The sequence below is a fragment of the Lepisma saccharinum genome, chromosome 16, assembly GCF_977018435.1.
Source record: "Lepisma saccharinum chromosome 16, izLepSacc3.1, whole genome shotgun sequence".
Lineage (NCBI taxonomy): Eukaryota > Metazoa > Arthropoda > Insecta > Zygentoma > Lepismatidae > Lepisma > Lepisma saccharinum.
The window spans coordinates 40,839,946-40,857,734 of record NC_139244.1 but is presented as its reverse complement, the minus strand read 5'-3'; the positions used below and the strand labels follow the sequence as shown (position 1 = coordinate 40,857,734).

The window sequence follows — 17,789 nt, the reverse complement described above, 5'->3', positions numbered from 1 at the left end:
AGATAACAAAATTTTCATTACTGACAAGAGTACTGTTTTCAGACAGCAATATACTGAACACAATAAAATATGTTAGTTGTACAATTTTATTACTGAAAACGTTAAGAGTACAGTTCAACGTGGTTCAACTACTTAAGATAGAGGAAACAGTTGGACTTCCAAAAACAGTAGAAAACATCAGCAGTACAGTTCATCTAATGAAAACTGTAGAAACAGTTGGGCTACTAAAAACAGTAGAAAACATCAGCATTACAGTTGATCTACTGAAAACATTAGATGTTTCAAAACACCCATTGATCTACTGAAAACAGTAGATAGAATTTTCAGTAGGGAACATAAAAACATACGTTGGCACAACGTAAAAACCACACTTTGGCCCAATGTAAAAACCACACGTTGACCCAATGTTGGAACCTCGGCCAAAATTACCGTTGGCCAACCATATGTTTCTACGTTGGGCCAACCTTTGGCCAACCATTTTCAGTACGGTTGGCTCAAAAAAAAAAATATATATAGGCACCCCTTACTAAAATATAATTTTCTTAAAGGAATTTTAGCCATAAGCACGTTGATGTAGATTAAATGAAATTTTAATCAGTTTTCCCCAAATATTCCACTGTAACAAGTGTGTGACAAAATACGAAACTTACAAGTGTTCATCTAATATAAATATGCATGGTTAACAGGAAGAGTCTCTTCCAATTGTATCTTGATACATTCAGAGGATCTTGTTCCAATTGTGTACCCAAAATTCTTTGTAAGGGAAGAAATGACAGCCAAAGGAAAGATATGGCCTTTCTATGACTTTCTCTACAAAAATCTTGATATCTTTTTATACATCTGTCAGGGAGAAAACTGTGCCAAAGAAAAGCTGTAGCTACCATCAACTTCTCTCACCCAGTATGCCAATGTCTACTCTGATTGCATGTAACTTATTACAAGGTCTACTTACCTACTACACAAAAAAATATGTTTAACTACCATCGTTCTCTGAGGAAACTTGATACTACATTTCTAATCTGACAGGTGGAAATAGGATTCTTGCTGTAAAAAGAGAATTCAGCCTCTTCTCACCCTCCGTGACTAATGGACAAATTCTGCTATTCTCGCACTCTTTTATATATCATTCAGTAGAACAAACATACACATTTCAAACAGAACCAATTTTTACTACAACTAAAAGAAGACAAAAGGAGTAGGGATATTCAGTTTTTTTATGCCCTATGTAACTTTCTAGCCCTGTATGTCTTTGAAATTGAAATTCTTTTTTTTGATCCACCCTGTACACACACACACACACACATACACACAAACACATATGTACATATGTATTTTAGATGTCTTGCAGTAACCTTTGTTTATAATAGATTTAATTTTATTTCCAGATTCTTAAATCATGTTTTCCAAAAAGAATATGCCAGGATTAAGCTTTGGAAATGTGATGCATCTACATGAGCATGAGTCAGAAGTGGATGACAATGACAGATATGGAGCCCTCATTTATAAGTTGAACAGAAAGCTGTGGGAATATGCCTTGGGAAACAGCGAGAAGGTCCTGTCTCGATGGGCTCCCAAGCTCGACCCAAATTTTGCAGATGAAGAGGGCACCACCATGCTCCACTTGGCCACTTGGTATGACAACAGGCAACTTGCTGAATTCATTTTGAATAACGAGGCTGATCCAAATGTAGAGGATGTCGCAGGTGTGACAGCACTTCATGTAGCAGCTGTTTTCAACAACCATGAGGTAGCAAGCACACTCATTGATCACTCAGCCGATCCAAACAGAAGGATTGCTAATATTAAGGCTTATATTGATGTTACAGGAACATATTCCATTTATATCCTTAAGGTATGAGGTCAACCCTGAGGAGTGATGGTTGGCTTTGGTGCAATTTTCAAAATACTGGATTAACCTCAAAATAGGTGAAGCTAGATTGCATGTTCTTGACTCATTTTACTTTTCCATTTCTTTGCCTTCCATGTGAATTCAGAAGAAGCTCATAGATTTACTTGTTTACTTTTTCAGAAGTTTTATAGATCTCTTGAAACCTCTTACACAAAAATCACTTTTAAGAATATATCATAATTTTTTAAAAGAATAGTTAAAAATATGTTTCCTAATGAAGTATATAGATTCAAATATTGAACGGTTTTGCATATAATGTGGGTGAAATAAAATTCAAGAAGAAATTTGAAGATACATAAGTTACAATTAGGTGACTTCAAGTGGAATACTGTAATACCTTCCCGAAAGTTTGAAGGAGTACAATATTCCCTGTGCCCCACTGTTACTGATCCATATGTTTCATATGTGCTTTAGCCTTACTGTTCATTTGGAAGGGTTTAGTGTTACATTCAGAATTATAAAGTAAAAAAATGTACAATAATAGAGGGCAGTATTTCATTATGCACTGAATACACCCTTTCTTCTCTGACAAGCAAAGTGTAATATGTATTCTTAATTCTAGTTCAGGATGAAGTAATATCTGAAGTTATGTATTAAGTAGTAAACTTGTTCATCCATTTTAAAAAAATGCACACGTAAAATATATTAAAAGTATAAAAATTATATTTACAAATATTGTATCGGGTGATTCCCTTGCTAGAGGACTCAAACTTTTGTCTATAAAACTGTCTTGAAATTTTGTGTGCACATATCTTGAACAATGTAAAACAGGATCTAACCTTTCGCAATAGGTTTGGACTCTTCCAGTGACCTTCATTTGTTGTGTTCCGTGACAATGTATTTCGGTAGTGTTGGATCGAATGTATAGGAATTACAATGTACACAATAGAAGAGTGTGTGTTCCTCATAGGTAAATACTGGCAAACTGGTTCATCTAAACCATGCCAAAGGGCATTTCAGACTGAATTTCGTGTGAGACATGTACCTTCAAAGTGTTGTATCCAGAAATTGGTAAGAAAATAAGAGACAACAGGAAGTCTTGTCACACAGCATTCAGGAGGCCGGAAAATGTCTGAAGACGAAGAGACAAAACAGAATGTAAAGTAGCGTTTACTGGCATCATCATCAAAATCATTGCGAAGACTTTCCCAAGAAACTAATCTTCCCTATTCCACATCCACGTGTCAAAAAGCTGAAAAAAAATAATAAAAATGCACAATCGCAGCCCTGAAAGAAGCTATACGTCAAGAGATTGAATCCATTACTGACGCCACTTTAAGAAAAGTATTACAGAATTTGGAGAGACGTGTACAAGAGTGCTTGCATGTGGAAGGGGACCATTTTCAGCATCGGATATGAGCAGATCCTGTTTTACATTGTTCAAGGTATGTGCATACAAATTTTCAATACAAACTTTAAGTAAATGGCAGTTTTATAGACACAAGTTTGGGGCCTCTAGCGAGGGAATCACCCTGTATTTCTATTTTTGTCCATGTTTTACTTGCAAAAATAATTTATGAAATTAAAAAAAAAATGATTTGCATGTAGTGTACTTCTAATCTCATTTGGCAATTTAAAATTTATTATCTCAACATCATTAAGTTTTGCACCTTTATCCTTTACAAGAGAAAACGTTCCACTCTAAATTGTGATTCATTGAGGTTCTCTCCAAAAGGTAATTTGCATTGTATGAAATATACAAAATAAATTCTATGCTACTAACGGAACATATCTGGCCCAGAAAGTAGGTAAGAGTGACAATGGAGCTCAATGTGTTGATTTGAATTGTTGTTTAATTTAAAGTTGCTTTTCTGCCATTTGTGTCTGTTTGTGAGGATGAGCATGAATGATGATTAGATGAAATTGATAAAGGGACACTCACAAGAACACCCATGCCCAGGCCAGGACTCGAACTCAGGAACTTCAGTGGTGAGATTGAGAGGTTGACTACTTACAGCACTCTGCTATTGAGCAGGCCAAAACGCTATTGCATCACTAAGTTTAGTTCTTTTAATATAGTTTTGTTTCCATAATTTTTCCAATTTTTAAATTACACTACAGATGCCAGTTAAAAACTGACAGTAAAGATCTAGCCCATTGTTCAAGAAATGCAATAATGTTTATTGCTAGACACAGAGGCGTGGCGTGCATGTAACTGGTGTTACCGCAGGTAACAGCAAAGTGTGAAGAATTAAAAAGTTATTTAAATAAAATAACGGCATTGTTACATATGTTAACCAACAGCCTTGCCATTGAGTATCAGTGGTGAAGCCTGACATTTTTACGTAGTCACCACAAGACTTGCGAAACGTCAGAGTCAATCTTTCAATCCAGGAAGGGGAAGGGGGTATTCCTACATTGATAATGATGATAACAATGTTCGTACATGATGTGTGAAGTAGAGATGGCTAAATCTATTCTAAAACAAAATGGAAAAATTGTTAAACTTCTCTCTCCAAAATTCGGATTTCTTCCGAAATCTGGGTAGTAGAATTTTTGAATCACGATTTTTAGATTTTCCGGAATCCTGATATTTTTGGCCATCCCTGGTGTGAAAGTAAGATATGTTAAGGAAAAGGTTCTGTTTGAGTAAGTATGTCTATCACCTTGAGAACAAAAATCTTGATCAATCTTGTCATTTGTAAGCATAGTAAACACAAAACAGCAGGAAGTACTTCATGTTTTGTAAACCAAGAACATTCCCCCCCCCCCCCCAAATCGATATTTGAACCACAGGATCCAAAAAAATTAAAAGAAGAAATACTATGAAGAAAATAGAATGGATCCAGAACTGCTTTTTTTCAGTTCTTTCAAGCAGTAACTGTGGGGAAATGTATGCTATTGCTTACTTATATTTTTTTCTATGCACCATTACTTTCATGTATTCTATGTAAGTTGCATTGTGATGCTCTTCAATATGTTTTTTTTTTCTCTCAAAAAACAAGAGCGTTGCATGCTTTACAGTGCTGGACATTCTGAGAAGTTTCATCTTCATGTCACAAAAACCCTGCTGTGTTTGTAAACAAGGAGGCTGAAAAAAAAGGTATCTTATGACCAGACCTTCAAAAGAGGGGAAAAAGCGGTCGAAGGACCTTGGATTCACAGACCTGCTGCGATGAGCTGGCCCGCCTGACACCATTGCACTCAACGGAAACACAGCGGGATGGTTGGGCATGGGGGGGAGGGAGCGTAGAACTGGTCTCTCCTTTCGATGTGCTAAACTTAGCAAATCTCTTGCGTATTTCTAACTGTTTAATGGTGTTACTAGACTAATTTTCACTCAAATATGCGAATATTCTGATTTATTTTTTCTTCTTCTCTAAAATATTTATAAAGCAATATTTTTATTATTTTGCTTTGTCATCGCCGCATCTCCCGATGACCGGACGCCTCACCTCTGTTGAGTATATATTGCAGAGGACATTCTTTCTCCAGAAGCAAAGAGGGAGGCCATTTCCGCTACCCTGAAAAGGTAACAAGGGGAGAGGGTGCCAATGCAAGGGAAGAGTGGGGGAAGACTTTGGGGCAAACTGTGCTACAGGGTTATTCATATGCCTGAATGGGCACTGTTACTGTTCAGGCCTGCCAGAACAGGCCAGTGTTGTCACATTGGATTGGCAGAAAAGAGCTAAATCCCACATAAAATGGGTATATACTATGTCTCCAAAGCAACTAGAGCTAGATTGCAAAGACAAGGCTGGATTTAACTACAACTGAGACCGGTTAGGCAAAGAAGTGATAGTACCTTGATACAGTACAGGGGTGCCCATCCCCCCCCCCAAGGCTGTGGATGCATCCCCCCAAAGTAGTTCATCAAAATTTCCCCCAAAAGAATTATTCATCATAACCTCCCCCCCCCCCACACACACAAATATAGTTTGAAATGTCGATAATTTGTTTTCATTTTTAAAATATTAAATTTTCGAAATACGTAAGCTTTAGACAACGAAAACTGACAGCATATTACAATTAAGTTAACCAGTCAGTCGTAGCACAGGGACACCACAAAAAAAAAAAAACACCAGACACTGGCCGAGATGCCGGAAATAAAAAAAGCCTTTGACATTCGAAACCTTTCATTGCAGTTGAAATTAAAACAAAAGAAAAAGCACGGCTCACTTTCATGTTTGCTAACATAAAATGTACAAAACTGCAGAGACTTACTACTATTGTTAATGCACTGAACCTTTTTCTTAACAGTTTGTCTGCTTGAGTCACCTTGTATTAATGTGAAAATCACGTGTACCCCCACCCCCCCGTCTTCTTATTCTACCAATTCTACAGGCATAAGATAAGAAGTGGTGTTTCATTTCAACCCCATCGACGCGACCAACCACAGGTAGGTAGAAAAAACTGTAAATAATAACGATAACCACCCATTTTTGTGTGTAGATATATAGAATTGGTAGCGAACTACAAAATTTTGTCCCCCCAAAAAATTCCCATGATGCAGGCACGTCCCCTCTGTGGCACCCCTGCCTTGATGTGATTCGTGTTTTGGTCAAACCTTGTTCCAACAAACTAAGTTGGCAACAGTAGTATGTACAGCTGGACTTCACTTCCACAAACTGACTGTTGCTGGAGGAGCGGAATTCTGTCCTCTGCTCACCACACAAACGACAATCTGACCTGAGAAATGTGTGGTTCTTCTTCTTCCCCTGTCTACCTCAATTGTAAAGAAACAGAGATGAAGAATTGACAAGGATGACTACTATTCATTGGATTTTCACGGTAACTCTCTCGTGAGTTCTTTTTAGGAGTGTTTGTGGCTAAATCACTGAGTGGATTGAAAACAAAATGTAGATCAAAGGCATTTGGGGGGGGGGGGGAGGGTAGAGATGATAACGTCTAGCAACCATAATTGCCGTACTGATGGTTGATAATATTTTTGAAGAAATCATGCCACACCACTGGTTAGACAATAAAAAGAAAAGGTTAATCGAGTTTCAAGCAAGTATATCATAAAGTTTGAAAGTATGAATACACACAATACTGAATAATCGGATTCATGGATTTAGCAGGAAACAACACCTAAAGAAAAAAGAAAGTGATAACACTGTTTAGTGTATGATGCAAAGAGATTTCTGTGTAAATTTAATGCATTTACCTAGAAGTTGTAATATTTATCAATACATTGTTCCATGTACTAATAGCATAATATTCTTTACTACAAAATAGCTGAGCCGTATGCAAAATGGATTCACTCCTCTTCATTGTGCAATGGCTGTTTGGTCTGCAGATACAATTCTTATTCTTATTCACTGCCCAAACATCAGTGTAAAGGAACTGGATAATCAAAACAGGACGCCTTTGAGATGCTTGGGCATCATAAGTATAAATGAAGATAGTGAAGCAAGGTGAGGGTATATTCAAGATATTACTACATTATATGCATAAAGATATATGTTCATATTCAGCATAGTTGCTAATTTAAGAATCTGTCAACTAACCATCGTGATATAGCCCTGGTTTCTATATATGTGGAGGCCCAAAGGGGTTATACATAATACACAGGGTGGCTCAAAAAGTCACTTAACACCCTCGGTACAAGGCCACTGCAGCGCGCAACGTGGAAATGGTGATGACCAATCGTTGCCAGGCCAAGGGGGAACCACATTGACGCCACCCGCATGGTCGGCGGCCATCTTGATGTCCGCCATCTTGAATTCAACTTCAGAATTTTAAATTGGAAGGAGGTGATATGATATATCAAATTTCATAAGAAATGCAATGGTGAAGGTTTTTTTTGACATATCTTTAACTAGTAAAAAGTTATGGCTAAATTATTGTACCAATTTGCTCCTTTTCGAGGTTTTAGAAAAATGCCTTAAAATTTGTTTAGCGCATTGGTAATGCATCGAGATCAAAGTGATGTCTAGGGAGAGAAGTTCGCATGCCATTGCACACGATTTTAATCGGATACATCCACAAAGAGCTGCGCATTATGAATGGTTGTCATGAACAATTACAGTGTGACGCTTCCATTAAATTAAAAGTCCTTCACAGTGACAAGGCTAATGTTTATGTTCATAAGGAAGTTCATAAACAGAATATTCGATGCTTTTTATCTGATAACCCATTTTCGACAGATCAAAGCTGAACGGTTAGTGCTGGTAAGTTAATGGTGTGTCGTGCTGTGTGGAACACGATTGGTTAGTAAATTTTTCATCAACGGAACCTTAAATGCTTAGGGCTACTTGGATTTGTTAAATAAACAGGTTTTTTCATCCTTGCTTATAGAAAAAGGTACTTTTTACAGAGTTATTTTTTTCAATAGGTAGGAACACCAGAACACTATGGGAATGTGGTGAAGCAGTTTCTGTCCAAAGTTATTTTATCAGATGACAAGGGTCGTATATTCTGTTTATGAACTTCCTTATGAACATAAACATTAGCCTTGTCACTGTGAAGGACTTTTAATTCAATGGAAGCATCACACTGTAAATTGTTCACGACCACCATTCATAATGCGCAGCTCTTCGTAGATGTATCCGATTAAAATCGTGTGCAATGGCATGCAAACTTCTCTCCCTAGACATCACTTTCATCTCGATGCATTACCAATGCGCTAAACAAATTTTAAGGCATTTTTCTAACACCTCGAAAAGGAGCAAATTGGTACAATAATTCAGTCATAACTTTTTACTAGTTAAAGATATGTCGAAAAAACCTCCACCATTGCATTTCTTGTGAAATTATAGCCTGATCTGATATATCATATCACCCTCTTCCCATTTAAAATTCTGAAGTTGAATTCAAGATGGCGGACATCAAGATGGCCGCCGACTGCATGGGTGGCGTCAATGTGGTTCCCCCTTGGCCTGATAACAATTGGTCATCAACATTTCCATGTTGCGTGCTGCAGAGGCCTTGTATCGGGGGTGTTAAGTGACTTTTTGAGCCACCCTGTATGATTTCAGTTATAACTGTTAGGTCAAATTATGTCAGATTTTTAAAAATTTCCACATTTCAAATATATTTTTTTAAATATCTTTATATATATATATATATATATATATATATAAATCAAAGAAGGTAAAAGGAAACACTCACCGGACAGTAGAAAAATTCAAAATTTTCGCTAATTTCATAGCATCAACTTCCGGTTCCTATGATGCTATGAAATTAGCGAAAATTTTGAATTTTTCTACTGTCCGGTGAGTGTTTCCTTTTACCTTCTTTGATTTTTACTTAGCCCTTTTGGCCCTCCTTGCTTTTATCCATTATATATATATATATATACATATATATATATTAACTAACTAACTAACTCTCTAGCCTTCTTAAACCCGAAGGTTCATGGCTGCAGCAACACAGGCCTTCCATGTTTCCCTATTTTGAGCAAGTTCTATATACTCTTTTCCATCCCTACCGATTTCCCTTAGGTCCATCTCAACGTTGTCCCTCCATCTTCGTCTTGGCCTTCCTACAGGTCTCTTACCATCAGGTTTCCCAACAAGAATCCTGTAAACTCCTCGTTCCTCTCCCATTTGTGCCACATGGCCTGCCCACCTAAGTCTTCTTGATTTAATTATTCTAATAATATCTGGACATGAATACAAATTATGTAGTTCTAAATTATATATATATATATATGGCCTTTTAAAGGCTATTTTCCCAGTGGAGCACCCTTGATAGATGGGAGCCCAGAAGTTATGTCTCCTTAAGCTTCCCTTAAATTCAGGCCTGCCTGTCCATGTATGTTGAACAGTCAACTCATGATCTTCCCAGTTAACGTTCCTGGTTCAAGTTCTGACCAGAAAAGTTGAGGAAAAAAGGGGGGACCAGATCTTATCTTTGTAGGCCAATGGTAGAGCATTGGCACAGAATGCTAAAGACATGGGCGTAACTTGGGGTCTAACTTGGGGGGGGGGGGGGCAGAACTGGTAAGTTTTATATCTCATAAAAATAGTATCCACGACAGCCCAATAGAAATTTTAGAAACAGCAAAGTTTGAATTGTGGAAGAGACGCAATTTATAAGCTTAGAGAGAGCCTTGAATCTGAAGTTTTCCCAAAATACAAGTTATTGTATGTTAAATTAAGGCAAGCAAGTATGGTACATACCATATTATGGCACATCAGTATGGGCAAAGCTTCTGGTCCTAATGAAGTTGCAGTCTCTAGTCAAAATCAAAATCAGCTAATAAATATTTGAGATATGAGTACATAACATATCAATGTGGTGAAGTCTTTCTTGTCCAGTAGCGTTGCCTCTACACATCCGGAATCTTCAGAGGCAATAAAGAAGCGCTCACAGCTTGCTGAATTCACAGAGACTGTCAAGCATGTTTTGAAGATAATCATTCAAATTCGAAAATCAGTTGAATGACCTTCCACAAAAAACAAAGTTTGGGTTCAAACAGTGTTGTTACTTGCATACATTCACGACAACACATTGGGTTCTGAATCAAGGGCAAATTAAAGGTATTAGTGGAGGTCTGTCCCCAAAAGACCTTGGGAGTGGCGTAAAGAGTGACTGCCCAGGGCCTAATTTGATTTCTTCAGATACTGGTAAATAATTCACACAGTTGGAATAAAATAAAGTTAACTCTGAAACATTTTACAGGACATATGCAAAACAGTGACAGCCCCTTGGAGCAGGGAGGAAAACATCACTCAACCAGTCTGTCCCCCTACCATCCCCTCCAGCGGACAGTAAAACTACATAAATAAATGCACTTTATGCCCAAATGGGCATTTTCATATAGTTTTTAGAACTACATTGACTGTGACTGCCTCCAGAAAATATTCCCGACAACTCTGCCTCCTGACTTTTTATTTTCCTGGCACCAGGGGAAGTACTCAAACAATGCCTCTCTATGATTCACAATAACTATTAATACAATTCCACACATCCCTAATTTCAACTGTAATTTACAATTATTTAAAAAATATGCTCCTTACATTTTGGCTTTTTAAAAATATATTTAACACTTCCTCTGGTGTAATCTGTGCACAGTTCTCATCGTTAGGTATGTTTTCCACCTCAGCTTTCGTCGATATAGGATGGAGAACAACCTCTCAGATGTTGAAAGAATGAGCCACAAGAGTCAGTAAACATTTGGTCAAAAACTGTCTGTTGCACTAAACAAGATTTTGCGTCATATCAGTTGTTTGCTCAACTGTGATGTTTCGCCAATTATTGTTTTCTTTTAGATGGGAACTGACATGATCTGCACTGTATGTGTCACAGACATTTGTGCAAGTGTCTTCAATGCGTCCATCAATATTTCTAAAAATCCTGGGCTGGTGAGTCAGTGTGTGCCTAAATCTTTGGCCCGGGTGGCGAAAGATCCGGGTGATGAAAATAACTTTAGGCAAACAACCAATCTTAAAGCTTGCTGCAAGGGCAGATTCAATGGGTGTGGGGGCAACCACTTTCCACTGGGCGTCTTGCAGGAGGATAAGGGGAGCGATCTCACACTGAAGAATAACTTGCACAGTTACAATGTAATATAGCAAACATTGTAACATTTACAACATGCATGGTGAGGCTGTAGCTATGTGGGCATAGCTCATGCCACGGGCGCTGAAAGATAAGGGAGGGTAGAAAGATCAGGGCACTGAAAATAACTTTAGATAAGGGATAGGGATTGTTGAGGACAGAAGAAATAAATAAGGTATGCCCAAATGAAAAGGAGACTACGGTTATATCTAAAGAATATTTTATGACAGAATATTTGCATGACATAATATGTGAAATACAGTTAATGTGTAAATGATACACATAATTGCCATTGATATTGATGCACTGATCCCAGCACGTAGGAAGGGAGTGGATGGCTTCAGTGTAGAAACTCCTGGGTTGCTTACGGATCCAGTTTTCCACAGTGTTCTGCTTTTCCTTGTCACATGTGAACTGTTGACCTTTCAGTGACTTTTTTAAGGAGCCTAAGATTGGGAGTCACATGGGGAAATATCAGGGCTGTACGGAGGATGTGTGAGGACTTCCCATTGAAATGTTCTCAGCAGGTCAAGGTGTGGCCTAGCATTGTCCTGGAGCAGTATTACAGTTTTCTGCGCTGATCTGGAGGAATCCATTTTGCACCCCTCCACGCAAAACAACTCTTGCCAACTGAGGAAACAACAGGCGAAGCCGTTTGCTACACCTGCAAACTAGGACAAACACCGCACCATTTATCAGTACCTTATTCGATTAGATACAATGCCGCTACAGCAAAGGTCTTCTTTTCATTTGGGCATACCTTATACTTCTTTTTCTTGGCTTGGGAGGGACACCGTGTAGGCATCCGCCCCTCTGAGAGAAAGTTGTTATTTTATAGGTGGCACAAACCTCTCTCTTTTACTTAACACCTGAAAATTATGGGGGGACAAGTGCACCCCCTTGCTTCCGCCAAGTTACGCTTATGGCTAAAGACCGAGTTCAGCCACAATTTTCACAAAGATTTCAATAAGTTATGACTAGGAACAGGACTCCCAAAAATCATGATCATGATATCACATATTTTTTGGGGATGGTGAAACACACATGTATTTTTGGGTTTCTATGTGATTGAGCCTATTTTAATCATTTTTGTCATATTCAAACATATTTTCACTTTTTTTTAAAACATAAAAGAATATTCTTTGTAAACTTAAACCACTTCAGAAGTGGATTTTTGTTCCTTCATATGGACTCACCCAAGTACTCGATTTAATATTCTTAGGGCATATTTTTTACAATTTAGGGCATATTTATTGAAAATTTATGGTCATAAAATTCACAGCCTAGTTATGATATAGCCTCTGCATACCATAAGCTATTTTATGTGACTAGTTCAGGTAAAACATGATAAACTAATTTTTATAAGTTAATTGGTTCATAGGTTTATAAAATAGAATTGGATGAGCCACATTTTTAAATTCAATTTTCAAGATATTTCAAATCAATCCATGCCAGTGTGTACCAGGGTATGTTATGAAGACCACACATACATTTCAAATACATACACCAATTTCCCTAAATAATGAATTCCCCCACCCCATTCTTTTCTTTTACCTTTGGGTGACCATGGCCTTCTGCTGTTACAGTTGAAGCTTTTCTCCGAATATCAACAATGAGAGTCATGGAAAGATTTCTGGGCTTCTTAGAGATAACTCTACTATTATCTTGAGGGATTGAGAGCTAATATCACACTCATTTTCAAACCCTAACAAGCAGGGTTGCATTTATAGGCATTAAACACCTCTAAGGTAGTCAGGCATACATGTACAATAAATGACGAAACAGGCAATTAAAAAGAAACTATAAAATAAAAGAAAGATACCAAAATATAGTGAACAGGAATGAACTTTTTCATACTTATCGATTTATATTAACATTGTAGTTGATCAGTATCCATTATTCTAAATTTTCTACAGCAAATGTTCTTATATTGAAAGAAAATATTTGCAGTGGCGTCGAGTGGAGTAAATCGTTGAGTGTTCACACCCAGCCTAAATTCACAGAAAATTTTACCCCCCACCCACAAGACCGTGGGGGATACAAACACATTGAGAACCAATTTGTTGATAACAATCACAGAGAAGAAAACGGTGAGTGCCCTACACTAGCCAAGTAACAAGATTATCTCTCGGGATTTGTCTAGAGTTTCTGAGGACAAAAATAGTAAGCAAATTTAATTAACATTAAGAGCTGAAACTTTTCAAGTTGTCACTATCAACAACTATCAACTTTCCGGCGTCAATACTCGCAAAAACATATCACTGTTTACCAAGTTTTAAACAAGGCTACAAAAACCTATGCTGATCGATTTGTTAACGTCATTCATCTGGACGTTATGACAGAAGATGACAGAACACAGGAAAGCCCTAGAAAGTGGTAAGCGGCGTTCATCAAATGTATCACCCCACCATCCATCGGGAGTGACTGAAGGAGGCCACGGATAACCTCAGAATGTTGAGCCAAAAAATTTTAACCCACGACCTCCCAAATGTGAATCATTGATACATCAACCACTAATTCAGAAAGAACACATGCTGACCACACATCACCCCATTACCGGTGGGAAACTGGCAATCGGGAGATAGGCCAAGGCCCTTCGAGGGCTGTCGCACCATGGGTTATTATATATTATATATTAGAATATTATATAATAAATAAAATAAACCTTGGGCATCTTTTCTGCAAATGTTTAAGGATTCCTCTGCTTTTTAAATTAACCTTTTCTCCTTTATTGTATAAATATAATTTATATTTTAGCTATACAAATTTGAATGGTACAGAACTGTTCTAGTGAAGTCAGGATATATTTCGTTAATAAATTTTAGAGTACAAGGGAAAAAATAAACTAAAGTAAAACAAGAAATATGAATAATTACAATAATTCATGTTTTATGAAGAATACAAACCTGGGACCTTCTACTGTACTAGTCAGTCTGCCAGAACACCCACCGAACATACATTTACAAAACACAGGCCAATTTTCATTTACTGTGAATTATTATAGTTTCCGCTTAACAGCCCCTCCCCCTCCTCACCCATCAATGCCCTCAAAAACAAGGAAACATTACTACGGTAAACAATACATTTTTTCCTGTTTAAATTATTGAAATGCCTTACTTCTCTCCTCATTGGAAATTATTTTGCCTGTTCCTAGGGATGTGACGAAGCTGAAAATTTACCGATGCCGAGGTACTCACCGATAATTTTTGGAACCGATACCGCTATTTAACCGATTCCGATACATGAGATTATTAAACAGAAATGGGATGTTATTTTCAGCATGACAAAAACAAATTTGCTATGTACATTTCTATTGCATATCATATGTATATACATACATATTCTCAAGAGATGCGAATGTACATTTGCATCTACAAATGGTGGTTATGTGAACCTTTAAGAACATGGATTCTCAAGAGATTTAACATTAGTACACAAGCAGTTCTTTGAAATGCAATTTTTGGCAATTTACTGCTGCCAGATTCAACTTCAGAAACACGAGTTTTGGTAGCACTTCTGGAAGTAACCTATTTCTTCTCTTATCGCAAATCTGTTCAGCAATACTGAACTCTCAATCACTGAATACTGATGCAGCAGGTATGTCCAAGTACTTTCTCAGAATTTGCTTCAGGTTTGAATAATCATTTTTGAATTTCCAATACAACAGATTGTGGTTCAGCAATGTACTGTTTTATTTCAGATTTTGACTTAGTTTGATCCTCTGAATGAGAGTTTGCAATAATTTTATTACAAAAACTCTACAATAATGACGAATCATAACCAAATGTTCAATAAATCTTACAAAACTAGAATATAAAACTTATTAGAAGGTAAAACTCTAGTATAATCTGTACACGTTTAAATATCGTAGTTTTACCAATGCTGATGTCGATATGTCAATTTCTGCCGATTTTCATCTGTAATCGGCTTCGGCACATCCCTACGTGTTCCTAAGAATTAATCTCCACCATTTCTACTAACCATGATATTGACGAATATGTTTTTTTTTTGTTTTTTTTATATATATAATAGTAGTAGCCATTTGTAATTTCACAGCAGCTTGGTAAGCAAGTCTCTGGCAATGCTCAAACTTCATGATTCAAATTGCAATTCACGAGCTGGCCCCTGTGGCTGAGTCATTAGCACATCACGCTACGACACCAGGGGGTTCCGGGTTCGAATTCTGGCCTGGGCATGGATGTTTGTGAGTGACCATTCATCACTTTCATCATATCATCACTCATCTTCATCTTTGCAAATTAGCCAAAAGTGGTACAAAAAGCGAAATACAATAAAGCAAATTAATCAATCAAGCAATTCACGAAACTTAAAATTATTGTTTTAAAAGTTACCTGTAGGAGTTTTTAACAGTATTATAATTTATTTTCAATATCCATACTCGCTTACATGTGTGTCAAGATAAATATTAGTTTCTACTAGCAGTCTCTTCGTTTTCTTTCTTTTTGACTTGTCTACATTATCTGAAGGATTAAGCAACAATTTTAAATGTCGATGTTAAGTGTAAATCTGCTCATTTTGGTGATATAGTGTTTTAAATCATAAAACCTTCGCCACTATTTGTAATGTTGTTGAGGAAGTTTGCACCCTTAATTTTTGGCGAAATGTATTGGAAATTAAAGATAGGCTATTTGGCTAAATCATCGTAGATCTTAGGAATTACTATAACAATACATGCAAACAGTGCTTCCATTATAATATCTTGATGACTGCTTACTTTTCCCCAATACAGAAGCTAAACAAAATGAAAAATTAAATACCTCGCACCTTGGCTGCTATCAGCATTCTCTAAACAATTGCTGCCATCTGTTGAGTGTTCTTTCGGAAGGGCACGTGCTCCGGTTCCCTGTTTTCCCCCTTGCTTTTTTTCGGCTTTTCCCATCGAGCTAGATAGAACATGGGAAGAATACAGCAGAGGCACTGCACCAGAGGTGCCCTGGGCTCTCGCTGCCTAACCTGGTGAGCTTGTCTTGTCAACAGTCAGGGAAATTGGGAAATTTTAAGCATTGTGAAGACTTTATGAACGAAAATAGCTGCTTTGTAAAATAAGTATATTGAAGTGTAGTGTCTTATTTTGCAGAAAACAAATTGAAAATTTTCTGTTTTCGGTTGGGGGTTCGTGTGCTCCGTGAACCCCCTTCAGGCGATGCCTCTGAATATTTGTACTTCACAGGAAGTTAATGGAAAATACTTGAACGCAGGGTTTATCCACAATTTTACATCTGAGAGGGTGTAAGTTTGTATTTAGGGGCAAAATGACCCTAAATTGGTCTTCATAAAACAAAACAAAAATAGGGGTGTTGAAAAAAATATGGTGGATTTGCAGGCTGTGTGGATAAATAACTCCTTAAATACAGTGTTGCATTACTCCATAGTCCCTACTTTCAAAACATTGGTGGCTTCCAATATAGCATTCCAGCTTGGGATGTACATACTACCCCCTGGAATTTGATGACAGCAGTTCGATTACTTGCATCAGGTTTTGAACAATACTGTCCTTAAAATATGGCTTCCATTTGCTAGTGGTTACTTCTTATTTCTAAAGCTCATATGGTAAACGATTGGCAAACCATCAAGATGGCTTTTGATGTGATGTCAGCACACCCCCCTGAATCACGTATTGTAGCCTTGGCTGTGGAAAAACTATCATAAAAAAACATGGGAATAGGGATTTTTTTTTTGAAAAGGCAAGTGTGTTCAAAATAGGCATTTATAGGCACTATAAAAATGCATCTGCTTCAAAATAACATGAAATTAATTAAAAACATTAAAGCTTTAACACAAAGAAATAATGAAGGCTGATATGCAAAAATCTGCACCCTACTGATGAGATTTCAAATGGAAGTGATTTTAGCTCTTAACCTCTGAAGATGAGTGGCATTAGCTCTCAATCCATGAAGATGTGAATGTATTTTATCATTGTTTTAATTTTTTTTTCAATGTATACCCTTTATTACATTGTATTGTATTAATCTCCCAGACAAGGGTATGTTGTAAGAATGGCCCTAGAGGCTGAAACGTGCCCGCTCTAATAAAGACGATTTATTATTATTATTATTATCTCCTAATCCAGGGGTTCCCAAACTATTTCGTTTCACCATGCCCTTAGTGTTTCAAAAATTTTCCATGCTGCCCAAGTCAGAATGTAGGCCTATCTAACACTTGCAAAGCTCAGTTAGTGTGGTTAGGTTGCTTGCCTTAAGTTAAAAATTAAACATATATTTTAAAATTTTAATTCAGAAAGATTTTATGTGTAAAAAGTATTAGATAAGCACATATTTGGAACAATCATATCATCGATTGAATTTCAGTGAAAATTTTGGAACATTTCGTGGTGCCCCTGTAAGTGCCCCAAAGGGTGCCATGGTGCCCACTTTGGGAAATTAGCTCTAAAATGCCTAGAAACCTATCCAGA

General features: G+C 37.2%; 1 protein-coding gene across 1 annotated transcript in view; it reads left to right on the top strand.

Annotated features, from left to right (window-relative positions):
• The window catches only part of LOC146000420 (uncharacterized), a 76,663-nt gene that overhangs the window by 40,857 nt on the left and 18,017 nt on the right, over window positions 1-17,789 (top strand). The window contains exon 3 of the mRNA XM_083138027.1: window positions 7,088-7,266. Within this exon, the coding sequence (XP_082994153.1) occupies window positions 7,088-7,266 (179 nt within the window). The remainder of the gene's footprint in view (window positions 1-7,087; window positions 7,267-17,789) is intronic.